Below are 27,940 nucleotides of genomic sequence, written 5' to 3'. Positions count from 1 at the left end.
AGCCTGAGGTGGGCGCGTGGCTACGTGAAGTGTGCGTGGGGCTGGCGGGAGTCCGGTGTGGGCGTTGCGGACCCCCGGTCTGCTAGGCTAAAGAATAAAGAGATTAAACTCGTGAAAGTGTTTTAAAATCTTACAGAGTATCCGGACTATTTAAGTGTATGAAAGCTGTTAGGAAGGAAATTGAAACGGAATATACTGAAGCAAACGATGGTCTTCGATGCATTAAGACAATTGCTCGGTAGCGCGCTAACACCTAGGAGAGCTGTCATCTGCGACAGTGACACAGAGCTGCGCCAGGCTCAGCGCCCGGCCACGTGTCCGCGCCGGCTCTTTCCGAGGAGCTGAGGGCCGCCCGGCCCCAAGGGGGCGCTGTGAGGTCGCCGGCCCTCGCGCGGGCGCCGCCATTTTGGCGCTGTGAGAGGCGGGGGGAGGCCCCCGTGTGTCTGATGCCTTTGTGCTCTGCAAAGCGCTCCCGGGTGGATTAGGTTCTGTTCAGCGTGCTCCATCCGCTCGGGGGTTGGGACCTCCCTTCTCCGTGGTAGATCAACGTTGTGACACATACTGCGCTATTTCCTCCCCCCCCCCCCCCCCCCGTTACTCAATCATAGAATCACAGGGTGACTTGGATTGGAAGAGATCTTAGAGCCCATCCAGTTCCAACTCTTTGCTGTGGGCAGGTTGCCCTCCCCTTAGATGAGGCTGCCCAGGGCCCATCCAACCTGGCTGTGAGGCCTCCAGGGATGAGGCACCCACAGTTCTTCGGGCAGCCATGCCAGGGCCTCAGCATGCTCACTGTGGAGATTTTCCTCCTAACATCCTTTAAAACTATTCCCTCGTCCTGTTTCTACGTGTGCTTGTATAAAATTCCTCTCCAGAAAGACTTCTGGGTCCCCTCTAAGTACTAGAAGGCTACAGTGAGGTCTCCCCTGAGCCTTCTCCAGGCTGAACAAGCACACCTCCCTCAGCCTTTGCCAATCTGCATCCCCACCAACCAGCTGCAGCAGGATCCCAGTTGCGTGTGAAAACTTCTTTGGATTGAGTTGGATCCTTCAAGGTAAATAGGAAGGGTTTTAGTAGTAGAAGGGAGTCGAGAAGGAGGCTGTGTTGTAATGATTCAGTTTTTCAGCATCACAGTCCGTGTGGTGTAGACGGTTGAAAAGCTCATAGGCAAATTAGTTGACAAGAAGAGATTTTGCTAAAACTGGGATAAACTTTTTCTGTGTAACGAAGCCAATTTTCTGTCCATGCTTTTGGTATATTTCAGGAGTCAATTCATTGTAGCCGTATGTGAACAAGAGGAACACCTCCTTATTTTAAACTAGAAAAATACTAATGGTTTCTGAAGTGTTTGTACAGTTGCTTATATGTCATCCTTTGTTATTTTGTTAAGCATGTTATTTTAACAAGCTGTTATGATCACAGTGACCTGAAGGTAAACTGTGTTGAAAATAAATTGTGCCATAGTCTGCCTGAGGAGATGCCCTCCAAAGAGATAAATTATCCGTGTTTAAAATTATGTCTGCACTCTCATTCGTTGCATGCAAACTCACTGCGTACATAATCACTGCAGCATCAGGCAGAACAGCTGTCATCTCTAGGCCTCCATCAACATTTATGTAATCATCCTCTTTGACAGAGGGCTTGCTGAACTGTGGTGACACACTTGGGGGTGTGTGGAAGGCCAGGAATGCTGATTGGCTTACCTATTGGTCTCTGTGATTTTTTGCTTCACAAACCACATGCAACTGTGAATCCTTACTCAGAATATAATTGCCAGCTGCTTTCTTAACTACCTTTTCTGCAAGACAAATCCCAAACGATAAGAGGAGTAAAAGCACATCTAAAAAGAGGCACAATGAGATCTGCTGTGTCTTCTCCCTGACTGCTATACATTTTGCAGCAGAGGTGTTTGAAATACCATGGTGCTAAGAAATAAGCAAGTGATAGCAGTTTAAAAATCAGAAGGACAAGTTTTGCATGAAGAGTAATCCTAAGCTGTATCTTATTGTCAGATGGAGAAATCATGACAAAAAACAGCATTTTAATCTTATTTGAAATAGTAGCCACTCTCAGCTCACCATAGCCCATCTTGTGAGATGTAAACAAAACTGCTAGTTTATTGTTGGCTTTGTTCTGTAAGAAGCTTGTTGGATGCATTTATGGAATTGAATGTAACCTTGTGTGTTCCACAGAACGGAATTTGGGTTTTGCCTATGATCCTTTGTTCACCCTTTGTCCACTGTGTATGTATGTAGTTGCAGATTAAAACACATCTGATTAAGCTTTGCTTGTCTGTGTGATTTCAACATAAAACATGCAAATGTACATGGTAGCTTGTCAGCGAAATCACAAGAGCTCATCTAATCATTTCCTAGTCAAGACTACTGCATAGAGGCTCCATTCAAGAAGTTTTATTTTTACGGGCTTCATAGAAATTTTGTTGCAGAGTTGGATGTTTCACCATCATTCTTCACCAGAACAATGTGTATGCATAGGAATGCTTCTTTGCTTTCAGTATAGCCTGTTTATTCCTGAAGCTCATCCACAAGGAACCTTTTTAAGAATGGCATAGAATGCTTTATATTACCAGCAAATGCCAAGAGGTAAGGAAATACTTTTCTTCATGCTTATTGCTTCTCTCAGCTTGTCAGGTGATGACTGCTAGTTAGTGAATTACTATCAGCATGTGCTAGTAGTATGTAGTGAGAAAGTCAGTATATTTTCATGTTGGTTTAACCTGTGTTAGCAGTTTGGCATTATGTGTTCTCTTGGTTGTCTGCGATAGAACCTTATTTCTGAGCGCACTAATATGCGCTTTTCTCCTCACTCTGTGAAACAGTGGACTGAAAAAGCATTTTTCCAGTAAGATTGAAAGCCCCACAGAAACATGCAGGCAGGAAGAACAATTAAATATACATTCTGTTGACAGAGAATGGACTTTTCATTGAATTCAGCCTGTAGTGACTTAGTTTAGCTGTGGTCTGCCAAGTGTTGTTGATACCATTTTATCTCCCTTTCTTGCCTGAAAGGACTCACAGTTTGTTAATCTGAGCAGCAAGTATTTGTATTTCAGCATTTTTCTTTCTTAGCATTTGCTCCTGTTCTGGTAAAAAATAACATGTACAAAACACTCATATGTGTGAAATCTCAAGGCAAAAATAGGAAGACTCTGTGCCTTTTTATTAAAAAAAAAAAAAAAAACCAACACCCAAAAACTTGCTTAAAAGGAACTATTCTTCAGGTATACTAAAGAATTTAACATGTCCTTTATTTTGGTGGCTTACTAATTTTTAGACATGCGTGTGGCACTTCTGCCTCCTTTCATGATTTCTTAAAGTTCTCAGCTGAGCCAATTCTCTTTACTGGTGTATTTATTCTGCATTTGACATCATAAATTTCTGGTGTTTCATGGAAAATGTTGAGCTTATTGTCACTTGGTCATTATTTTTCACTGCTCATTATTTTTCACTCCTCACCTCATTTTTCATGTGAGCACTCTCATAAGTATCTAGATTCCACCTTAAATTGGATAGAAGCAGCATGACTCTGAACAAGCTGTTGAGAGATTTTTTTAAGATTAGTGAATACTCCCTGTATCCCTGGAAGAGAAATTAAGATGGCAAATCCTTTTGAATAGTTATAGTGCTAAAGCCCCTATCTTAATCTTGTATCTGGAATGCAATAGACAGGAGCTCTTAATCAGTGAAGTAGGTCTTACTCCGTGATCACATCAGTGGGTAGCTTACATTAGCTGCCACACAAGGCACCAACATGCCTCAGGGTTGGGTATAGTTTGGGTATGGTTTGGGTATGGTGTATGAACATAAATACACACGTATAAAGGCAGCTGTTGGCTGGAACTGGTCATGGCTATCTCCTGTCTGGATATTCAAGTGGAAAAGGGTGCAGCATGGCTGCAAATGCGAGCTGAGCGCTGATCTGGACTACCTCTCAAAACTCATCTTTCAAGAGTGGGCTGTTGATGCTGAAGGCTATACTAAGAAGTCATTTCTGTCAGAGGTTTCTTCCCAGTTTGATTACCAGTCATTGCTGTGCTTATGACTATGGCCAGACTGGATGTGAGCAGGTGGAAGAGCACAGTTTTGACATTGGATCCAGCAGAAACTGCCCTTATTTCAGCTTTCCCTGTCTAGATACTTTGAATTCAAGTTGCTGTGATTGAGCATTATGCTGTTAGTGAGTTTCTGTAAAGAAAGTGCGTGAACAGTAGGGTTTGAGAAGTCATTGTGCCTTACCCTCTTCTTTCCCCACACAGACAGAACTGCAGTAATAGAACCATAGGATCATTAAGGTTGGAAAAGACCACTAAGATCATCTAGTCCAACACTTCTACCCATGCCTGCTAACTGTCCGTGTTTCTTGAAAACTTCCAGGAACAGTGAGTCCAACCACCACCCTGGGCAGCCTGTTCCAACGCCCAATCACTCTTTCAGTGAAGACATTTTTCCTAATATCCAGCTGAAAGTCCATTCTGATGAGTCTCATGAGGACAGAGGTCTTATGGAAGGAGGTGCCCATGACCCACCTGTCCTTGCCAGAATGACCTGATCCAACCTGTGCTAGGCACCACCCTGGTGCCTCAGTTTGACAATTCCCAAACTGGGACACTGCCATTCTGTGGACATTTGGCAGTGTTAGTTCTGCTTCATGTTGTCTGTGGGTATGTAAACAAGTAAGGCAGAGAGGTGGATGCACACAGATGAAGTGAAACTGAAGTTATCCAACTCTGAATGTTTGACTTCTGAGCTCTTTATGTCTAATTCCCATCAATAAAGTGGAGCTAACACTAGTACTGTAAAGGTGTTGTAAGTCTTCTTTAGAATACGAATAATCCTTATCAGCCTATTGTGCAGATAGGAAAATTTATGAGCTGTCTGGAAACATAGCCTTTACCTTTCTTTTAGCCTTAGGTTAAGTACAGATAACATGCGCTGCTCAGTGCAGTTTTACTGTAGTCAGAGCTTGCAGAGACCACCCATTTTACTTTTCTTTTTTTCTTTTTCTTCTTTTTTTCCCCCCCTTTTTCTTTCTTTCTTTCTTTCTTTCTTTCTTTCTTTCTTTCTTTCTTTCTTTCTTTCTTTCTTTCTTTCTTTCTTTCTTTCTTTCTTTCTTTCTTTCTTTCTTTCTTTCTTTCTTTCTTTCTTTCTTTCTTTCTTTCTTTCTTTCTTTCTTTCTCTCTCCCTCTCTCTTTCTTTCTTTCTTTCTTTTCTTTCTTTCTTTCTTTTTCTTCCTGAAAGACATCTCACATCCCAATGCATTCCCTCCCTCCCCTCCCCAAACCGTTAATCTTTCCTTCGCAGGGATATGGGCCATGCCTACGGTCGGTGCATGCAGTCAGCATACATGGGAGCACGCAGACTTTCTCACGCTGGGTACCAGAGCAGGGACGACTCTCGTTGGCTGCATCTGCTGTCCATCACACCGCCGGGTGTGCGGGGCCGCGCAGCCCCCCCCAGCCCAGAGGAGCAGATGTGCTCGGTGTGGAGGCACCGGCTCTTCTCCATGGAAAGAAACGCTGCACTTCGGTTGTTCGTTCTGTTCTCATGTCTGGGCTTCTCAGCATCTGTGGAACACACGCTTACCACAGTGGATGGCAGGTAAGTAATGGAGTGCTCGCTGACCGACCCTTGGTGAAGTTGGGTGTGTGTGTTGAATGCAGTCCTTTAGTGCTGTGTGTTGTGTGGAAGATTTGGCTGTGGTTTAGAATATCAGGGCATGGTTTCAGGTTTTCTCTCAGGTCAGAGAACAGCTGGGGCAAATGGAGAAATTAATGATTTTGAAGCCTACGCTGTGTAAAAATGCAACTTTACAACGATTTTATGTGTAATACTAAAAATTGTTTAAAAATGAATGTTTTCTGAGTGTCTGTCTTACATTTAATTATTCTCTTGCTCATGATTCTCTTGCTCTGACTTTCCCTGGCTTTTTTTTTTTTTTTTAAGAGATATAAATAGAACAGCAGCAAGGGTGTGAAAACTACTCCATGAAGTGTGGGTGCTGTAATATTCTACTTGTGCAGAAGCGTGAATTCAGCATTGCTATAAAGTCTTACGGTTAAGAAATGGCAAGGAATTTGGATTCATCACTATTTATTGTGCCACTTTTTAATTTAATGAAATATTAATAGGAAGCCCAAATCAAAGTAAGGGAAAGAGGACTTTCTAATTCCAAGCATTATAAAAGTGTAAAGAGCCTAAACCGCATAAGTTGAATCATGTCCCCAAGTCACTAATAACAAGCATCAAATATGCTGATGAAGATCACAGCTGGCAATAAAATCTGTGCTAAGGCAAGGACACGTGGTGATTTGCTTAAGCTTGTATTAAGAGAGCTGGTAGTCAGTTACCAGTAAGTGCTACAATATGTTTCCATTTAAATAGCTTACTTCTTGTTCTCCTCTGCCAGTTTTCAGATTTGTCAGTGTCTTCTTAGTGTAATTGCACTTCTTTGCTATCAGATCAAAATCTGAGAGAAGGGAGTGAAACATTGCATGGACTTCATTCTAATAAAAAGTAAGAAATGCAGCTGCGCTTCTGATGCTGTTAAATTGAATGGGAATTCAACTTTTGCATTCAGTGGAGGTCAGATTACACCTATAATTTGCCAGACTTTCTATGAATTCAGTTTTGTTATTTATATTCAAAACTATAATTTCTTGTAGGTCTAACTCTGTTTGGACATGCGTTAAAGTACAGATCAAACAATACTCAGTGCAAAATAAAATAATTATGTAAGTCTGTCTCTTCATGTCCCATCACAGATGGAGCGACCAAAGTGTGACACTAAATATTTAAAATTTAAAATCTGTGAAGAGATACAGGCTTTGTAGATGTTTTTTAAATGATATAACTTTAGCAGATATATTCTAAATTTAATTACAGTTTTTGTTAGGTACATTTCTTAGGAAGAACCAGATTCTACCTTGAATGTGACTCACAATTATAATTTAATAACCTTGGAGAAATTACGTATGAACAGGGTCCCTGGGACTACAATCTGTTCATTGCTGCCAGCTGCTCAGCAAGCATTCCTCTCTTTTTGTCCTCATAATTTCATATTTAGTAAGTACGAGGGTTCACATTATTTTCCAAATAAATACTTCATAAATGATTGACACAGTCAGTGAGGTAGTCTGCAGCTGGACAATACGAGTGAGTGATAGTTGGAGTAAATACTGCAGCAGAGCGTATTTTGGCACCTGATGTGATTTGTGAGAGCAGTAATATGAAAAGTAAAAGACAACCATCTGTACTCCTTCGCCTGAAACATTTTAAGCTGATGGCATGAAAAGTATGGCCTCAACACTTGATCACTTTTGCATCCCGGGTTTATTCATTTTGCTCACTTCAGTGGCCAAGAGGCTGCTCACATGAGAGTCTTCAAGGGGTGGAGTCTACATGAACATTTTAGATACAGAAGCTAGACATTGTTATCTTATGTAGATGGATAATGTTGTCTGATAAGAGGGAATTGACACTTCTTTATTCTTATAATCTTATTTAATTGGGTTTTGCATAGTGATTAGTCATTCCAGTGCTTTGTATTAGGGCTAAGCCAATTTCATTTGGGCTCCTGACACACTAAGAATGGTAAGTTCAACACACAGCACATTGTCTGCTTGTGTCTGGGCTAGTTATTTCTGAATTGGTAAAGAAATATGTTAGTCCTGAAAGCATATGCTGTGTGTGCTCCTGAATTTAAGGTTATTATAGGGTGGAATGGCTGAAAAAGAATTACGTTTTTATGTCACGTGTATGTTTTTGTTTGCTAAAAATGATTTGCTCTTACTGATTTGTAGCCCCTCTACTGACAGTTTTGCAGGCAGTGGAGAAGAAAGCTCTAGGGCTAGCTAGAGGTAGTTTCCTTTCTCCCCTTACTATAGTTAATGTTTCGTGTATACAAACAAATATGTGTTCTTATTTTGCTGTTAATTTTTCCCATTAATTCTTACAATGCTTTCATCTTATGAAGCCTAGCTGAGGGCATGGTCTAGCTGAGGGCATGGTCTAGCTGAGGTCTAGCTTATGATGGTCTAGCTGAGGGCAAAAGCACCTGGCTGCCAGAAATCACCTGTTAATTGGTCTTGGCTGAAAGGGCCTCTCATTTGACACTGGGATGGCTATTGAAGGCCACCTGTTTCTGTCACAGATGACATGCTTCCATGGAACCTCAGGGTTATAAATGTCAAAAGTAGTTGATGGACCTGATAAAACTAACAGATTTTTTCTGCTCAGAGAAAGGGAGGTGATCCTTCCCATGTGCCACTGTCTGTGCCACAGAAGTTGGGCTGTAGTGAGACAAAGCAAACCCTCTAGTGGTGTTTCACACAGTATACAAGAGGTAAGGAGGCAGCTGGCATTGCTGGTGAGCAGGGTAAGAACCAGTAGTACCAGCTGGAGGCATTCTGCTCCTGTGCCTCTGCCTGCATCCCAAGTATGTGAGAAGACTGCCATGTGACTGAGAGCATTTGTCATACTGTGGTACTTAGCGGTGATTCCTGGGTCACGCTCTCTACTGCATTCCTCATGAAAGCATGAATATTTCATCAGCTGTGCGCATTCATCTATATTTGAATATCTTTGTGCTGAAAAAAGCAATTTGGCCTTCAGGAGCAGCATGGCTGTGCATTGCTGCGGTATATTGCATGTGATGTGACAACGCAGTCTGACTCCTTCACAGACTTCAGTCTGAGCCGCACAGGCTGTGTGGAGGGCATTTGTAACTGTGTTCAAGGTATAACCCTGCGGAGGTTTTTGCTACGAGCACAATGCCTTATACATTCATTCATTCTTTGCACTCCTGAAGGCTTGATGTTGCTTATCAATTAATATTCCTTAAGGTGAACCACTTGGCATGGCCATGGTATTAGCATTATCTCAGATGGGAGATAAGTAATGACTTTCTTATCCATAATCATTATAGCATAACCCTTCCTCTTTTCAAAGCAACATAAAAACCTTTCAAGTCCAGTGATGAAATTAACTGAATTATGCAGTTTCACCTGTCTCCTCACATCCTAGTTTTAGTCTACTTGCTTCAGCATGGCAATTTCCAAATGGAACAATGGGCCTTGAGCTTTTAACTAAGCATATGCAAAGAAGCTGTGTGTATAACTAACATAATTAAATATATATAGGTATTACTAAATATAACTAGAATTAGTATCAAAATAATTCACATCAATTTATTTTTTGTGTGCCTCATTTTAAAGCTTTTGTTATGAAAAAATGCCCAGATGAGCTGCTGCCTTCTCTGTCACAAAGGCATAATCTGTCCTGAAAAACTGGAAGAGGAAATTACTGTTGGGCCCAAATGACAAAGCCTATGCTCCTAGTCAGTCAAGAACCTTAGAGAAGGTTTTGTCTGGTCAAGAGAACAAAATTAACTCTGTTTTGGTCGTATTTTGTGACAGGCAGTTTTTATTCCTTACACGGAACTCGTGGAGATGCTGAAGTCTGCTGTGTGATCTAACAGTGGCTTTCTGGTGCCATAATCAGCCTTAGGTTAAGAGCAGTTGATATTTACGCCCAGTACATGCATCTCAGTGGGATCCTATTGAAGTTACAGTAAACAAATTTGCTTTGGACTTATGCTCTGGATTGCTTGGGTTTGGTAGATATAGCAAAACTACTCTGCTTCTGCTCCTTTCTTGTGAAGCAGAGGTTTAAAAAAAAAAAAAAGAAGGGGGGGGGGAGAAAAGGAAGTAACGACTAGTCATGGATAGGTTGGTTAGAGGTGTGAGCAGTTCTTTATTACTGGTCTATCAAAGTAGGCTTCTCACTTGTCATGGGACCTCCATGTGACTTTGAGGACTTGGCCTAGTGCTAACACCTGGCTCAAAAACGTGGTGAGAGTGGGGCCATGCTGAAAGTGCACCATCTAATTGAAGTCTGGGGGATTTAACAACTCTTGACTGGGGAAAGAGCTGGGCTCACTTTGTCTAATTAAAACTGCAAAACTGATTTTGAACAGTGATATCTATATTGAACTTTTTATAATATAAGATCTTTTTGGCTTGTTCAGCTCAGATTAGAGTCACTGCATTGTGCCACAGATCATAGCTGTCTTTTTGTACTGTGTCACATTTTCTCTGGAGACTGTCTTCTGTTTTATTGCCTTGGTTGCTGAAGGGACTGAGTGTCCTGAGAGCTGCTCATCAGGCCTGGTATTCGGTGACAAAGTGGCAAGCTGGGATATGGACTCCCCTCACTTTTCTCTGCTTTGCCTTCTGGGTTTGAGGAGTTTGCAGGGGTGCACAGCAGATCTATTCTTGGCAGCACAGAGTATGCCTGTGAGAAGATGCTTTTGCTAAGGATGCACTCATCAGAAGAAGGAGCCTCCTGCCCTTCCAAACCATGAGTGTAAACAAGATGTTATGTGTGAGATGATAGAATAATAGAATCATTAAGGTTGGAAAAGACTTCTCAGATTATCCAGTCCAACCAGCAACCCACCTCCAACATGCCCACGACCCATGTGCCTCAGTGCCACATCTGCTCTCTTCTTGAACACTTCCAGGGATGATGACTCTGTCATCTTCCTGAGCAGCCTGTTCCAATACTTCATAATTTTTTTCCTAATATCCAACTTGAACCTCCCCTGGCACAACTTGAGGCCATTCCTTCTCATTCCCTCACTGTTACCTGGGAGAAGAGGCCAAGCCCCACCTCACTACACCCTCTTCTCACGGAGCTGTAGAGGGCATTAAGACCTTTCTTGAGCCTCCTCTTCTCCAGACTGAACAAACCCAGTTCCCTCAGCTGCTCCTCCAGGACTTGTGCTCCAGACCCCTCATCAGCTTCACTGCCCTTCTCTGGACACACTCCAGGGCCTCAGTGTCTTTCTTGTAGTGAGGGGCCCAAAACTGAACACAGTACTCGAGGTGTGGCCTCAGCAGAGCAGAATTCAGGGGACGATCCTCTCCCTACTCCTGCTGGCTGCACTATTTCTGATGCAAGCCAGGATGCCATTGGTCTTCTTGGCCACCTGGGCACTCTGCTGGCTCATGGAATTACATGGGTTTCAAGTAAGCCAGGTGCAGAAGGATCAAATTCCCTTGCTGCCAAAGCTGCTTGGACACAATAGGGTGGATTTCAAGGCTGCTCTCTGTTCCTTCTACATGAGGATATGATGCTGTCTCACACCATTCTGCTAAGGATGCTGTGAAGGCATTTAAGTTGCTATCACTCTTGCTTATTGTCCTTGCAGTGTTCCGGTCTTTGCATGCATCTTTTCAAGTATTTTGCATTGTGAATGTTTTTCTGAATGAAACGTAGCAGCAGGAGCTCTTCCTAGTGAACCTGTTGAAGACTTCAGATGCTGTAAAGTAAATATTTTTCTCTTCTCTTCTAGTTCACATGTAGTTTCAGATCAAGATTCTCTGCAAAGAACTGGTAAGGCTTTCAGTGCGCTAAATGCCTGGATACTGGCTCTGACAGTGCAGCTGTTAAAAAGCTTCATTCGCAGAAATTACTTCTTCTGATATTGCTGACTATTTTGTCAAATGTTGTGGTAAAACATATCCATCTTTAACAGATATTCTTTAAGGGATTTGACTGGTTAAAACGATCATGTACTATTTGACTCTGAAATATAGTGAGAATATAGAACAAAGAAGTCTTCACCTTTTTTTTTTTCTTTTTTTCTTTTTTAACTGGATGAAATCAGAGCTAAATGTTTGAAGGGTGAAGATGTCAGAATATCCATGAAACAAGTTCACACCTACAAATCTTCACTGTCCTGACAGTGAAGATAGACAGACCATCTGTTTGTCACAGGTTCCTATCTCTGCCCCATGCAGGGAAAGGAACTCCTACCCCTAGATGCAGGCTTTTGCCTTCTAATTCAACACATACCTTTTGAAAATAGTTTGCTGCATAAAGTAAAAATAAGGTTTTACTAAGCGTGAGATGTATGCACATGTATACATGGATAGGCTAAATCCTGTCATTTTTGGTCACTGGAATTCCCAGTTAGGATGCCAAGATATTCACTGAAAAGGAGACTTTATTTTATGAGCAAGGTAAACTGAAACATAAGATGGATGTTGAAGGTGATATTTGCATTGAGACACATATTTTCCAAAACAAAATAAAATATCTTGTTCAAGGCTACTTGCACCAGAACATGCAAGATTATGGTTGTATAATGAGCGGATACTTTCCGTGTGGGCTCATAACACACTTTTATCTGCAGGTCGACGCTATGATGGTGGTGTGAAGCCAAAATTCAATGTAAATCAAGTGGCAATTGCACAGGTAATGTTTGAAGGAACTGTATCGGAAAAGCTTTGTCTTTTTTTCTTTTTTTAGCATGCTGAGATCTTTTAACTTCTATTATTGAATTAAATAATCTATTATTTACAAGAAACAGCCAATAAGATTCTGAGTTGTGGTGTGCTATCGATTCCCAACATGAATTACAGTGTCTTCTGCTTTTCTAAGTAGTGAGGTGAGGCTTCATTGCTGGTGCTGACTGTCACTGGGCTCAGGCACAGGGTTGTATTAGAAGAGCCAAATTCTACTCCTCCTTTTCTGTACAGCTGCATTTGACTGCAGTGCCCATTATTTTGCTTGGTTCAAAAAGAATATCTGAAGCAAAACTGCTGATTGTTTAAATTCCATCAGTTCTTTTCTGAGTCCACTCCGTGGGTCTTGTCAAAAACAAAGAGGAAAAGGCTCCCCTATCAAAAACCATGCAGGTGATGCATTCTAATGCAAATACCTTGTTTATAAAATTTATTTTATTGGTAATTCTGAGAATACAGCCTTATTACTTATCCAAATAACATTCATAGTCAGTGTTTCTTGCTGATCTTATCTTGCTTTCTGCTTGTTACTGTGAGTACTTACTAATTTTAATTCGTAAAGCAGCCTTGTGCCATATGTGAGGTCAAGTATCAAAAGGGTCTTTCAGGGTCTGAGCTGGGAGATGTGATTTGCTAATCTTAACAGCAAAAAACCCATCTCTCTTTAAGCCAAGACAAAGCTTTGGGGCTTAACTGTGTCCCTTCTGGAGCCTGATAAGATGCTGTTTGTGACTGAAACTTAGAAAGAATACCTGCTTTGTTTCTGTTTATGCTTTGAATTTGCTCAATCGTATGGCATGCATTATTATGTCTAGATAGGATGCATGTATAGTTGAAAAAGAGCTAAAATCTGGAAATCTTAAAATACGAAAATGACAAATTTTGAAATCCTTTCTGAACCCTAACTTACTGTCTCATTTTCTATAATCTCACAGCCAAATTGTCTTTCTTTGGCTCAGAGGAGATAGGATTTTTTTCTGGAGTCCTTTGAGAACATGGTGGAAGCTGCAGTTCCCAGCATTTAATGTTATGAACTACTGGTTCTGTAAAAGCAGAGATCCACACTGAGCCAGCTGTCTACAGGTCAATTTAATTTTTTTTTCACCTTTACAGCTGCCTAATGTGCTTTTGGTGTGGTAGGCTGTATGCTTTGCCACAGCTGAGTCCTAGAGAGCCTTTTGCAGGGGTGAGCAGCTTGTGATTCTAACATTGCTTCACCTTTTTGTAGTGGGCATCTCTGATTGTGCTGGGCTGAGATGGGATAAAAAAAAAAGTCAGTTGCTCTAATGATACTTCTGTAGAGTGACTAGAAGAACTTTAGCTTGTATTAGCTATCTTGCCAGTTGTGTTGGAGCCAAAGGTCTGTACGGTACTCCGCCCAGTGTTGTGAGGGGTGAGCCAGGAACACCTCTGCATCCGTAGCTCAGTACTGCTGCAGCTAAGACCTGGCTCTTGCAATGCTTTCCAAGTGGTCACCTTATTCTAGTAGGATGGAGAATATCTCCTGCAATACTCATCTTTTGATACGTATCTCTGTATGGTCCTTCAGGTTGTCAGCTACAACTTGAGCAGAAAGGAACAGCTGGAAAGAGCATCCTGGAGGCCATTCACCCACAGCCACTACAGCCCTCTCAATGTCACAATTAACGGCATCCCTTGCATTCTCTTCTGGGCCAAGAGGATCATGATTAAGTTTGAAAACCACACACAGCTGGATTTGACAGAGAAGACATTTGGCGTCCATGCAACAGTGGATGTTGGAGATTCAAACTGCAGTGAAGACAATGCAATGTAAGATGTCAGTGAAACTAGTACCAGATAACAAGTCTAGTAAGTAAATACTGAAGAAACAAACCTTGTAATATGTAGTATAGAGCCCCAGTACATCAGGGGCACATTGCAGCCAGCAACGCAGTGTGAATTAGATGCTTTCATATCAGTGTTTCATAGGGCATATTGATATACATGGCTGTCTTCATCTTCAGTAATGTCAGTCCTTGTGGCCAGCCAGTTCCCCATTAGTACCTGTGAGGTTGGAGCTATTGATCTCTTCAGTCTCCAGCTGTTTTGAATAGCAGCTTGGGAAAGTGAATAATAGGCCCTAAGCTAAATGTTGGGATTTAGAGGCTGGCTGTATGTGACTTTGGGTGGTGGACTACTTACTTCTAGATAGGATATGTGCCATTATTGTTTACAGTGTAAACCATTGTTACATGATGCAGTTATTTATTTAGAAAAGGACTGAAGTAGCCTCATGTCCCAGAATGTGATTTATGGATTGCTGATTCTTAAAGGTGAAATCACTACAGGTGATATGAAATATATCTACTAAATCATAATATATCTACTAAATCAGTACTATTCTGGCATGAATTACATTACTATGAATAGTTCATGGCCTCACTCCTACCAGTTAACCTAACTGGATCCCAAATCCTCTCATTCCGTAGCTATACTAGAAGGGTATGCATTTTTTTTTTTATATACCTTTTAGTGTGCCTGACAACTTCTTTCCCTTCACGTGCTGTTGTATAATCTGGCTGCATGTCTTGCACCAGGTTGGTGGTTCCATTTTAGTAGGCAGGAGTCTAGAAATTAGGCAGTAAATATCTAACTTGAACACAAGCATTAAATTTATGCTTCAAATGGTATTTAAATCTATAACGACATGTAATGGTAAAAATATTGTGACTGAAAACAGCAGTTTCATTTAGCTCCTAGAGATGATTCCACAGCCTTTCTGTGCTGGAGAGGTGTTCAAGCCCTCTGAGCATCCTTGTGGCTTCTTCTGTACCCACTTCAACAGATCCATGTGTTGTTTGTACTAGGAGCCCAGGGCTGAACACAGTGCTCAAGGTAGGGTCTCTTGGAAGTGGTGTAGAGAGGAACAATCAGCTCCCTCAACCTGCTAGCAACACTTTTTTTAGTGCAGCCCAGGACACAGTTGACGTTCTTGGCTGCAAGTGCACATTGCTCGTTCATGTTCACTTTCTCATCCACCAGTACTCCTAAGTACTGCAAGGGAGTACTCCCAAGTGGCTCCCAAGCCACTCATCTCCTGACCTGTATTCGTAATTGAGGTTGTCCCGACCCAGGTGCAGAATCTTGCACTCAACTTTTTTGAACTCCAGGAGGTTCACACAGGCCCACCTCTCAAGGCTGTCTATGTCCCTCTTGATGGCATCCTGTCCCTCCAGTGAGTTGACTGCATCGGAATGGACTCCCAGGGGAGTGGTCATGGCACCAAGCTGCTGGAGTTCAAGAAGTGTCTGGACAATGCCCTCAGTCATACAGTCTGATTTTTGGGTAGTCCCATCTGGTGCTGGGAGTTGGATTTGTTGATCTTTATGGATCCCTTCCAACTCGGGATGTTCTATGATTCTGTGATTGGTGTCATCTGCAAACTTGCTGGGGGTGCACTCAGTCCCATTGTCTGTGTCACCAACAAAGATGTTTAATAGTACCAAACACAATACTGACATCTGAGGAGCACCCTTTATCACTACCTGGTCACGGAGCCGTTGACTTCAGCTCCTTCAGTGCAACCAGCTAGCCAATTCCACTGAGTGGCCCATCTGTCAACTCCACGTTTTTTTCATTTAGAGACAAGGATGTCGTGTGGGACAGTGTCAAACGCTTTGTAGGTAGATGATGTCAGTTGTTCTTCCCTTATTCACCATTGCTGTAAACCCTCTGTAGAAGGTCACAATTTGCCCTTACTGAACCCATGTTGGTTGTCACTTTGTTTTCCATGTACCTTAATGTAGTTTCTGGGAGGATCTGCTCCATGGTCTTGCCAGGCACTGATGGGAGATTGACTGGCCTATAGTTCCTGGGTCTTCCTTTTTTCTCTTTTTAAAAATTAGGGCTACATTTTCCCCATTTCCAGTCACTGGGAATTTCACCAGACTGCCATGACTTCTCAGATATGATGGATAGTGGCTTAGCAACTTGGATTGTGGATTATCTGGCTGAGTGCTCACATGATGAATTGCCCTGTTTTTCTCACCCCAGAGAAGTCCCTTAAACTTCTCTCATCTGCAGCCTTCTTTGCTGAGGCAATCCTCTGCTCTGGCTTTGGATTAGCTTCAAGCTGCTTTATACTGTCTGATCAATGCAAAGTAGCTGGAGCCAGGACCTGGCTACAAATGCATATGCATTTGCTATCTAAATATATTATAATAAACTAGCCAGTGGCTGGCTGATTTGGTTTTTATGCACCAATTCTTACATCAGACAACTAAGTTTAATGTCATATTTGCCAGTGTCTAATCTTATTTTGCGATGTGTCTATCTTTGGACTATGATATGCCTTTGCAATAAAACAAGGGATGGTCTAGATACGGGAGAGGGGGCAACCCATAGCCTGTGGGCCGCTTGTGGCCCTGGGTAGCTAGTAATGTGGCTCCCACGTGATCAGAAACTTTTAATGTTATTGCATGATTTTTAGTGGTAGTTTTCATGAGCCGATTGTGTGTAGATCAAGTGTGGACTGTGTGGGTAGCAATGGAATGCTGCAGAAGGGTGAGTTCAGTGCAGAGCTGGCTTCACCTCTTGTGCCCACCACACATACTTAGTCAAATTGAAAGCCACGTTTCAATTGTGCAGCTTGGTGAATACAATGCAGTGATTGCTGATAATGTTTAGACCTACCTACATATGTATGTACCTGTAAAGACATGCATTTTTTGTTATTGAGTTGGCATGTAAGTTTTCTTATTTAATTATTCAACTTTGTCTTGTATAACTTTGTACAGTAATATACTACACGTTCACTGTGGAAGAAATATCCAGAATACTCATTCGGTGCTGACAAGTTTTCCAATTTTCAGCATCTCAAAAAGCTCACAAAAAGTATAAAATAGTTTGCAGTATGTTTCTGATTAGTTTTGTACATGCTGGGGCCTTTCACTTCAGTTGCCTGTGCTGACTGCACATAAGCTTTGTAGAGCTACCTCACAGCCAGTGTATTTATATTGCTGTAATGGTGCACATGTGTAAAATTTAAACTTCCATACTATCTGCATTTGTTATACTCTAGTACCTAAAAAGATGAGGATTACATGCCTGTTTGCATGTAGGTGTTTTTAGTGACATGTATAGGTTACACCTGACCAATACATGTAATACAAATCGGCCTTTTTGACTTGAAAAGGTGAGCATAGATCAAATGCACCTAGTTATCAACTGAGGTTGATACAGTGGGATTTAAGTATGTTGTGTTCTTTGTGGAAAGTCTAGGCCTCATTCAAATTAACATATGAACTACTGGATTTCAGTGGAGGAAGATTTAATAATTGTAAATTTTTTTTTTTTTTTCCTACAGATTTTAAAGGTATACTGAGTAAAAGACTGTGTATAACTGTGCTTAATTTTCTATGCTGTTTTTTCTCTTAAGACTTCTGAAGTTTTTATCTAGCCTGACATTACTTGCTTTTTGACCTAGGCTTTCTCTGAAGTTTGGTGATATTGGAAATCTAAAGGGACTTGTTATTAGGTAAGTCATATGATAAAGAATAATATTAGGCAATCATATGTTAATATCTGTTGGTATGCAATTATTTGTGTGATTTTTTGGGGGGAGAGATGATAAAAATGATGTAATAGAACTGTTGATATGGTGAGCTAGTGGCAAGTGTCCCTGTCATTGGCAGGGGGCTCAGAACTAGATTATCTTCAAAGGTTCTTTCCAACCCAAACATTCTATGATTCTGTGATATAATCAAGGCATTTGCATTTAACAGAGCTGTCGTACTCAATTGCATTATTTGTCTACTGAATTTTCTTAAGGCATTTCTTCTTCTATGTTTAATTCTCTACTCACAAGAAAAGTTCACATAATCTCATTTGAGTAGTCCGAGATATTTGCTAGACCCTGCTAATTAGCTACATTTTTGTTTGAGAATTTTGTTGAAAGAACTGATAGTGTAGGCTGCACAGGCATCAGACTGTGACCTACTTCACGTTTGCTTGTTGGTGTCCAAAGAAAACAGCATTTCCTGGTAAATAATTTTGAATGTGATAGTATTTTACCAAGACTCCATGCATAAATTGAGTCTATATTGGATCATATCGATTTAGCCTTTTTTCTTCCACATCTATTCACTCTTTCTAATTTACTGTGTTATGACTGAAGTTAAGATAGATAAGCATCTTGGAGTATGTAATGAGCCCGTAGTGTTCTCTGTGAAGACAGTAGACTACTGTGGAACTGTACGAAACAACAGTACACAGAGAGGATAAAAATGGGCTTTAGTGTAGGTGACAAAAGAAAAGCTTACCTTCTCCATTACAACAATTTAGTACGCTTGGAATGAGAAACACATTTCACATATGAAGTGTTCTCATTAACGTCAATAAAATCTATACTGTTTTCTTGTGAACTGCATCATGTCTCAAAGTGATCACCGGAGTCTTCAGGAAGTGTATTATGGGCATATGAGCGTATGTATCAGCAGGCCAAGGTTTGACAGACTTCCTCTATTGTTGATGGAAGTGCAATACCAATGTTAGATACAGATTGGAAAATCTCTTGCCTTTCTCCTCACTGTGGGGAAGGGCAACAAAATCCTTCAGCTACAGTACTGGAGAACCACAAATTATTTTCCAGACTCAAAACAGTGAGAGCTTGCAATAATATAAATGGAGGAAGCTGATAATATTGGTTGGTCTTCTAAGATTATCTGACGTAAACTTAATAGTTCCAACTCTTAGACTTGCTATTGTATTCCTTTTTCCCACAAAATATTTTCAGATTGTTACTAACAACCAGCTATTACCAGCTGTCTGTTCAGAATTGGTTCAGCTTACAGAGACTGCAGCTTATTTACAACCACTCTGTACAAGCAACGTTTAATGCAACAAGAATATATGCACCAGCAAGTTACTCCTTCCACTGTGAACATGTGAGCAGCTTGCAGAGATATGATGCACTCCTGATACCGAGCTCTGCAAATGATGTTTCAAAGCTCTGGGAAGTTACTTTCATTGATTTCCAGGTAATGTTGTGGAATTAAGCCAAATGAATCCCGTAGGTAGACTGATGGGAAATTCTGTACTTAAGTTCCAAGAAAGTATTATGATCTCCTGTGTGCAATTTATGTGATCTCCATAGAACTTCATACAAATTAAATAGAAATGGAGATTTAAATTACTGTAGTCATTCTCCTGTCAAAGGAGATTTTCTGTAGTGTCTTGCTTGGGTTTCCTCTTAATGAGGGAAGTAAAATTAACTGTCAGTATTAGATGTCTCTGAGCTGGACTGTTAAAACCAGTCATCAAGTTTGGGATTCATCTAAACCAACTTTTGAAGACAAGAAATGTTAACCTTGTGCTCTGGTTCCAGTTACCCCAGTCTGCCTCTAAAGCCAGTGGATAATTCCTCTGACTCATCCTAAGTCTTTATTTCAGGATGAGATTAATCATCATCTGAGAGTGCTTATATTTCTGAATTTGGCAATAACTGATCCTAAAGTGTCTCAGCTTGGATATTTTGCTTTTAGATACCTAAGTTTTAGGGGATGAATCCCAGCCCAAATAGCCCAATAGCCCTAACTGGACTCAGTAGTTCTACTCTACCTCAACATCAGTACTTTTTTTGTTTGTTTGTTTGTTTTGTTAGCAAGGGTAAAGCAAAACAAGTATGTAAAAAGTAAATGCAGAGACACAGGACTTTGCCCTTTTAGTCCCCATTTGGTAAATGTCCATGGAGCCATTTGAGAACTATTGGTGATGGGTGGATGGTTGGATTGGGTGATCCTGTGGGTCTTTTCCAACCTTGGTGATTCTGTGACTCTATGATGCTATGATTTTAGTGAAGCAGTCAATTCTGTGAATGCCAATGTGGTTAACTTCACATTAGAACTGAAGCCATAAGTAAAACTTGTCCTGGCCATAGATGAATGCATCTTCTTTTAGTTGGGCTGATTCGTTACCACGTATCACATGCTTGAATGTGGTGATAAAAATCTAATACTAGGGTAGGCAATTATGTGTGTTTGGTGCATTGAAATTTGTGCAGTTTAAAACAGAGAATCTGGAAATTCTTAACAAATGATACTGGAAATGCACTGTAGCAGAAAGGTACCAGACTTACAATTAAATGTGACCAAAGTATTGAGAGTGATCATGGACAAGTTTGTTTAAAATACAGCTGCAAATCCTTCGAGCAGTAGAGTGAAGGAGATTAGAATAACTCTTGGTTTCCAGAAGACTGACCTGGATAAGCTCACTATGAACTCCAGCTACCACTGCAAGATATAATTTTGTAATACGATGATACTAAATCAAAGATTTTTACTGGCACCAGAGCAAATTCACAAAATTGTTTGCAAAGATTGTATTTAATATGAGCCCTTTTGTTCTCTTTGTAGATTCAAGGTTTTAACATTCAAGAAGGACATTTTGCCTATGCAAAAGACTGTGCATCCTTTTTCTCTCCAGCAATTCTTATGGGGTTGGTTATGTCGCTGATTCTGCTGCTGGTTCTCGCCTATGCTCTTCATATGTTGATCCACCTGAAATCTCTTGACAGGCACTACGAATGCAAAGCTTCTCCTGCCTATTTTGCACAAATGAAAGACAGTGACATGGGGGATGAGAAAGAGCCACTGAGAAGTAGTGGAAATGAATCGTATGAACTTAGAAGCCAGCAGTTTTGTAAAATCTATATCTAGCAGTGTGCATCTGTCTCAGTGAAACAGTGAAAGTGGTATTTTTTTTTTTCTACTGGCCTTGTTCTATGTAGTTTGTGCAAATTTTTCACCGATGAAAGGAAAATAGGTAGTAGACTCTTTATCCAATTTATCCTGTTACTTACTGATAGCCATCTCAAAGTTTCCTTTGAAAACAGGACAAGAAAAAAAAGATTCCAGTGTGAGTAACAGGTATAATGTGATAGGAGTTTATTCCTGTAGTACAAAACCAAAATGCATATCTTTGCAGCTAGCTTACCAGGTTCTGAAAAGAAGAATCACTAATGGATTTTTTTTTTGAAGTTAAATAAAGAGACAAAAATTAAAATAATAATAATAATATCCCGGCTCATTCTTAAAGAAAGTGAGAGTTTTCCTGGTTTTGTAATTGCTTCAACTGTTCTGCTGTGTATCCCAACAAAATAGCATCCGTTCATTTTACAGTGTGTATTTTCATTATATTTAATTCAGGCATTCCAAATTACATCCCCCCTCTTTGTCTGCATGAACTCCTTCTTCAGAGCCATGTAAGCCATGTATTACACACTACACTGATGAAACAGAGATAGTTGTGGTACAGAGGCATTTTGATACTTTTCTGTAAGCTGGAGGCTTTCCATAAAGGTTGGCTGGGAGAGGAGCAGACATCTGGTCAAAGGCTTACCCTTAACTTCCCAGCTCAACTTTATGCCAAAAGAAGGATTATGAGCATTATGCCCTATAATTCTAGGTTTTGATTCTTTATCAAATCCCTTTAGTTTTCCAATATTTTACCTAAATGGAGAATACCCATTGGTGAAATTGAATATAAATGCAAGCATAGTGGAATTGGAAGCTCCCTAGCAGCAAAAAGAATTTCCAGAATGTTAGAAAACCTTCTGCAAAAGCAGATTTAATAATCAAATGCCTTCATTTTAAATAACAGAGCTAGTTAGTTGTTTATGGTCTTTTTAACCTATCCTGCAGCACTCTTTAAGCATCTTGAGAGATGTCCAAAGAGCTCTTACTTACTAGCACAGATGACATGCAGACCAGATGTGAAGTATGGAGCAGTTAGTTGATTTAGGGAAGCACTTCAGAAGAAAATAAACGTCATCTTTGCTTCTGGGGACTTGGCAGGGCTGCCCGTAGCTGGCCTCTGCCAAACATAAAGTGTTTCATAAAGGAGACAAGCAAGAACAGGAATATCTGGGAACCCAAATGAGAATAAGATTTGGAGCTGCGAATAAAAAATCCATGGCGTTCTACATGAGGTGGTGGGACTTCTCACCTGGCAGTGAAAATGCTCAGAATCATCACACTTCAACTTGTGTGCTAGCAGTGGTCAGAAAGGATAATAAATGCACCAGTTGAGTTAGGTGGACAAGAAATACGATGCTGAGGAATTAGGAACCGTGTATTTGTAAAGAGTTAATGATGTTTTAGTGTAGAAGCAGAACGAGAATCAAAAAGCATCAGTACAAAAGCAAGCACTATGGTTGAAAAAGACAAAGCCTGGATTTCTGCATTCCAGATAGGCTGTTTTCTGTGAGGCAGATAAGCAAACCTTATCAAGTGCACGTTTTAAAACAACAGAGGCATTCCATCACTCTGCTTCCGACATAAGTAAATTCAGGTTAACACTGCCTGCTAAAGAAACAAGCTACATTCACACTAACAGACGCGTGAACAAAAGATAACCTGTTTTACACAGTCCACATGGTGCATAATATTGCAGCTGCATCAGTTGCACCTGGGGAGGTTCGGCTGGGTATCAGAAACTTTCTTCTCAGGAGTGGTGGGGCATTGTGGCAGGCTGCCCAGGGAGGTGGCGGAGTCACTGTCCCTGGAGGTGTTCAAGAAAGGTGTGGATTTGGCACTGAGGGATGTGGTTAGTGGGCCCGGTGGGGATGGGTGTGTTGTTGGACTGGATGATCTTAGAGGTCTTTTCCAACCTTGATGATTCTATGGTTCTGTGATTTCACGGGCTCTGCAGTTCTCACTGTGCAATGGTAACACCAAGCTGAAGCAGTACATACGTTCATTTACCCTATATATTTCAGCTGCAGTAGTTTATATTTCATACCATTCCCCCACACCTCAGTATAAGCCAACTTCACACCTGCAGAAAACTAAAATTTCTGGAAGTACCTTTCTGGTTCATTGACATGCAGTGGTGGATTGTTGGCTTAGCGCTGGTTATGAGTGCACGAGGCTGAGGTCACTGTGAAGATGGAGAAAAAACATGGGCCCACAGGCTGGTAAGTAGCACCGAATTCCTGCAAACCTGAAGAAAGCTTTCCTTCTTTACTTGAAGCTTTTAAAATGGTGGCATTTTCCTCCTGGTGCTTGAAGAGTCAGTTCTGACTGCAGCAGCACTGTGGGGCCTTGTGCTTCCTTTGTATCATGCAGGGGCTTGTGGAGTTGGGTCATTGCTTCAGCATAGCTGTGACGAGCTTTGCTGTTATGTTGATAGGAGGTTGAAGAAGACAGCAAATGTCAGCCGTGTCTTGGTACACCTCCCGTTAATCACTCCTGTTGCAGGAAATGTGCACTCACTCAAATAATAACAACAATTCTGAAATGAGAAAAAATCACAACTCAGTATTCACTTGGTGGTGGACAGATAGGGCAGACCCTCTTCTACAGACGGCTGCTCTGAGTTACCCAACACGTGTTGGTGCTCCACATCTCGTGTTACTGTCACTGGTTGTTGTCTGCATTGTTTCTCCCTTTTGTATCACGGGTAACAGCAAATTGGTTTTGGGTTCTGTCTGTAACTTCCATTGCTCAGCCAACCCCCCGACGTCTGCATTTTTCAAGGCGGATCTGCTCCTCACCACTGCGTGAACGCTTCCCAAAGTTTCCTCCATTTCTATTAGACACTGAGAAAGAACATGCAGCTGATGTCTGACTGGTTCAAACCTTGGTTTGTTTGCTGTAACACCTGGAGAACCATGATACACAGGTAAATCCTCACCAGAGGATCCAGAAAGATGGCTGTCGGCACCGATGAGAACTGCTCAAATCTGTTTTTCATGACAGTTTTTTGTTGGCATCTTAGAATAAAAGCTAAGAAATGGCTCTTTTGTGGTAGAATTTCAGATACAGGCTTAACCTCAGACGAACAGCCTGTTAACACCCAGCCACTCGTGAGATAAGAAACAGAAGAAAGTGCTAAACCTTTTATGTGCGCCTTTACACTTCTTTCGCCTCCCAGCTGATAACTTATCTTACGTCACAAAATGTAGCTGCTTTTTTTCTTCTGAGTCAGTGATATAAATTTGCAAGAGATATGTATTGTTTTTGACACCTCGCAAAGAGATTCAGCCTTCCTGAATGTTTTTCATATATTTTTTTCCCCCCTCCTGTTCTGACAATCGATAATTTCATGTTGATTGCCACGTCCTGCGCCAGCTGAAGATCTGAACTGGTGTTTGCGGGTAACTTCTGAGCCTGTTTGTAGGTGAGAGCTGCTGCCTGAGAACATAGGAGAATATCGATTTAGGATGGAGGTTTGCACTGATTTCTCCCCACATCACTTTTCTGTGTTCATTCTTCTACTCCATAACCCTCTGTTTAAACATGACAACACTTTCCCCATCTTAATGCCGTAACTGGATGAGCCAGCTGCTCATCTAACATGACAGTGCCCAGTCAGAGCCAGGTGTGTTGCTCCATTCATTCCAACAACCTCACCGTACGCAGCAGACAGCTTCCTTCAGCTTGTTCTCAACAAGCACCCTGGGGGCCATGAGCCTGCTGCTGCTCCAAGCCGGGACAAGACTTACTGTTTCCTTCCATCTACAGCTGGTCTTCCCAATGGAGAGGACCCAGAAAAGGGCCCAGCTTCCCCAGTGCAGGACGAACACCACCAGAAATGCTTATATTTAATAAAGAGTCCTAAGGAGCACTACAATTCATTCCCAGCCTTGCCAGGCAGGGGCAGCTGGTGCATTGCACTGGAGCAGCACAGGGATGCTGAGTTTTTATCAGACTCTGCTGCCTCACGGGTGCCTGCTGAGCAGAGTAGAATGGCCTCAAGTTGCATCAGCAGAAGTTCAGGGGAGAAATTAGGAAAAACTTCTTCTCAGGAAGAGTGGTGAGGCATTGGAAGGGGCTGCCCAGGGAAGTGGTAGAATCAGTCTCCCTGGAGGTGCTCAAGAAACATGTAGATGTGTCACTGAGGGACGTGGTATAATGGCATGATGGCGATGGGTCGACAGTTGGATTACAGGTCCGTTCCAACCTCAGTGTTTCTCTGATTCTATGGTTCTATTTCAGGCCTTGAAGAGCGGCTTCCCACAGCCTGAAGCTCACCAGGGTCTCATCCTTGAAGCTGCAGCATTTTCCCTTATCAACAGCGAGCAGATTTTTCACTCCTAGTGGTGGATTTCCATCACAAAGTATTAACCAAGGCTTCTCAAGGGGTGGGAAAGCAACATGCAATGTGCGAAGTCCTAGGACTTAACACAGTGAGCAGTGGGCCGGCGCCCAAATTCCTGCTGGCAAGGTGATGTCTTTGTGAAACACAGATGGTCATCACATTGTACCCTGGGCAGAAATATCCATCTAATAGCACCGCCACTTTTCAGAGAAAAGAAATGTACAAAAATGACAAATTTTCAGGCCCAAGGGAGAAATGGCAGAAAAGAGGAATGGGTAAAAACGGTGGGGAATTTGAAAACACAGTATTTGAAAGCAGAGTGCAGAAGCCCTGCAGCCCAGACACAGATTGCTTTGCAGGCCTCTCTAAAATGTTCCGTGTTGCCCTGGTGTGCCATGGGAAAAATCCTTCCCAGTCAGCTCCCTTCATATCAATGGAAACCCCCAAACTTATTTCCAAGGAAGCAAAGCCTCAGTGCTAATGTTCCTCCGTTTCAAATGTGCTTCCATTCCATTTAGCTCGAAACAGCTTGGCTGCTTGCACTACAGGAGAAGTAAGTTTAAATCCAGCTGTTCAGCCCATGGATCCTGTGAGTCAGCATGGCTGCTGCCTGTAGGGGTGGCTGGGAATGTTTAGGGGCTGAAATGGTTTATATAAACACTTGCACTGAAACTGATGCTCTGCCAGCCCACGGTGAGACCTCTGTTCCCAGGGTACGCCATGCAGCTGCTTAATTCCTGCAAGAACTCACAGCGGACGTTAAAAAGACAGAAGTACACCTATGGTCGTACTTCGGCATCGGGAAGATTAGTGGGCCATCACCATAGAGAATGCGGCGATAGCGCAGACCCCTTCAACGGCGCTACGGGGAATTCAGTGCTCGTGAAAGCCCGCTGGAGCGCATTGCGTGGTGCTCTCACAGCCACTCGCACGGAAGTAGCCGGAGGACCGCACTGAAGCAGTGTCTAAACGCGTATTTGTCTGAATGTGCTCTTTAGCCGACCGCTGGAAGGATATTTTTAGGCGGTGTTAGAATACTAATTTATTTTCTTTTGCTCTGCAAAGGGGCAAACGCAGGCGCTGGCAGCGGGGCGATCTAACGCCGATGGAACGACGCCTGCGTTTGCAGCCCGCTGCGTTTGGTTCATCTGGAGCGCCACCGCCCCCTGGTGGGCAAACATCGCCACCGCAACGCCACGCGCAAGGGGGGGTTTCAGCGCACGTACAGAAACTTAAGTAGAACACATCCAGCAGTGTTTACCCCGTGTCTCCTTTCTTGGATAACTCTACCACATGCTCTGGCCACCGGCCGCCTGTCAGAACGTATCGGTCATTTCAGTTGACGTCTTACGCGCGCAGAAATGTCAACTTAGCATTTCTGCAGCAGACGGCACCGAGACAGAGAGTACTGCTGGGCTGTTCGTTCCAGAGGTACCACTGCAACCTCACTTCACGTGCTTCTGGGCTCGGAGCTGCGTTCTCACTCGTGTTTCCTCTCTACTTCTGAACAAAAACATGACTGCAATTGTTAATGAATGCTTTGTGGTCCAATAAAGGAGTTTAATCCCTGAATTGTGTCTCATTGCTTCCAGGAAGCACTACCAAAAGGAAACTGGGAATTACGAAGGAAGGTTGGGTAACATTTCTGAGCTGGGCTGTGGAGGATGAGCAGGGGGTGGGGGGGCTGGTCTGGGACACAAAAGGCCATCAGGGGCCCTGACAGCCCTTGTTCAGCCGTGCTGTTTTCTGAAGAGTTCATGTTCTTCCTAGCCTGAGCCCTGAAGCAAGGAACATCTTCAGTTCCCCGTTCTTATTAAATGCACAGAAACATTAGGACTAATCAATACCCAATCCATATTAGCCCCCCTTAATTTCCCTAAAAGTCTCACAGCGCGGGGGAACTTCAATGCTTGAGATAAATATCACGGATTTAGAATTTTTCTTCAGGTCATACATTTTATAAGACATCCTTGAATTTCCAATAACTTACATAAAAATTCATGAGACATCCCGGGGTTGCTTGGTGAGTCCTTGCTCTGTAGGATCTGTTTTATAAGAACAACTACGTAAAAGTCTAAAATTAAGTCTAGTGGACGAAGATCAAATAAATTGTGTTGCCATTGACCCTCCAGACCTGGAAATGTGGCTTCGATTTCTTCTTTAAGTCTGTGAACAAAAAAGCTTTGTTAAGGTCAATTATGTTGGCAAATATGTTTTAACAAAAAGACTTCACTGTAGGGGAGGAAAAAAATCAGCTGAAAAATCAATCCCAAAATTCAAGACTGTTAAGTTACAGAGTGCTTCTCTGACACTGGTTTATCTAAGCTTCATCTAGACTTAGCTAGGGGCACTATTTGTTTTTCCTAACCAGCTTACAATAGAGTGTGCGTTACCAGCAGAGTTTACGTAAACCCATGTGTTTCAGACTAGTAAAGAAGTTTAGATTACACATGAACAAAGCAATTCCAAAAGCTTTAATGTACTCAGCTCTGCAAAGCAGCAACACTTCACTTCAGGCAGGCTATGGCCTATTATGGTGCCTTCATAGTCCTC

The 27,940-nt window shown here is 42.0% G+C and overlaps 1 protein-coding gene across 2 annotated transcripts; it reads left to right on the top strand.

Moving 5' to 3' along the window:
- On the top strand, window positions 1-26,927 carry ATP6AP1L (ATPase H+ transporting accessory protein 1 like). 2 transcript variants are annotated; one of them, XM_040655573.2, is made up of 8 exons: window positions 1-1,054; window positions 5,322-5,618; window positions 11,374-11,414; window positions 12,217-12,278; window positions 13,878-14,119; window positions 17,775-17,825; window positions 19,083-19,326; window positions 20,701-26,927. In XM_040655573.2, the coding sequence occupies exons 2-8, from the start codon at window positions 5,326-5,328 to the stop codon at window positions 21,001-21,003; spliced, it is 1,236 nt and encodes a 411-aa protein (XP_040511507.1). In that variant the 5' UTR covers window positions 1-1,054; window positions 5,322-5,325; the 3' UTR covers window positions 21,004-26,927. The 2 variants fall into 2 exon arrangements, with proteins under 2 accessions (XP_040511507.1, NP_001376519.2); NM_001389590.2 differs by lacking the exon at window positions 1-1,054 and having other exon boundaries at window positions 5,458-5,618; window positions 20,701-21,344.
- Window positions 26,928-27,940: the final 1,013 nt, after the last annotated feature.

Source organism: Gallus gallus, chromosome Z, assembly GCF_016699485.2.
Source record: "Gallus gallus isolate bGalGal1 chromosome Z, bGalGal1.mat.broiler.GRCg7b, whole genome shotgun sequence".
Taxonomy (NCBI): domain Eukaryota; kingdom Metazoa; phylum Chordata; class Aves; order Galliformes; family Phasianidae; genus Gallus; species Gallus gallus.
Note: the sequence above shows the minus strand (reverse complement) of the source record. Positions and strands in the feature narration are given on the sequence as shown.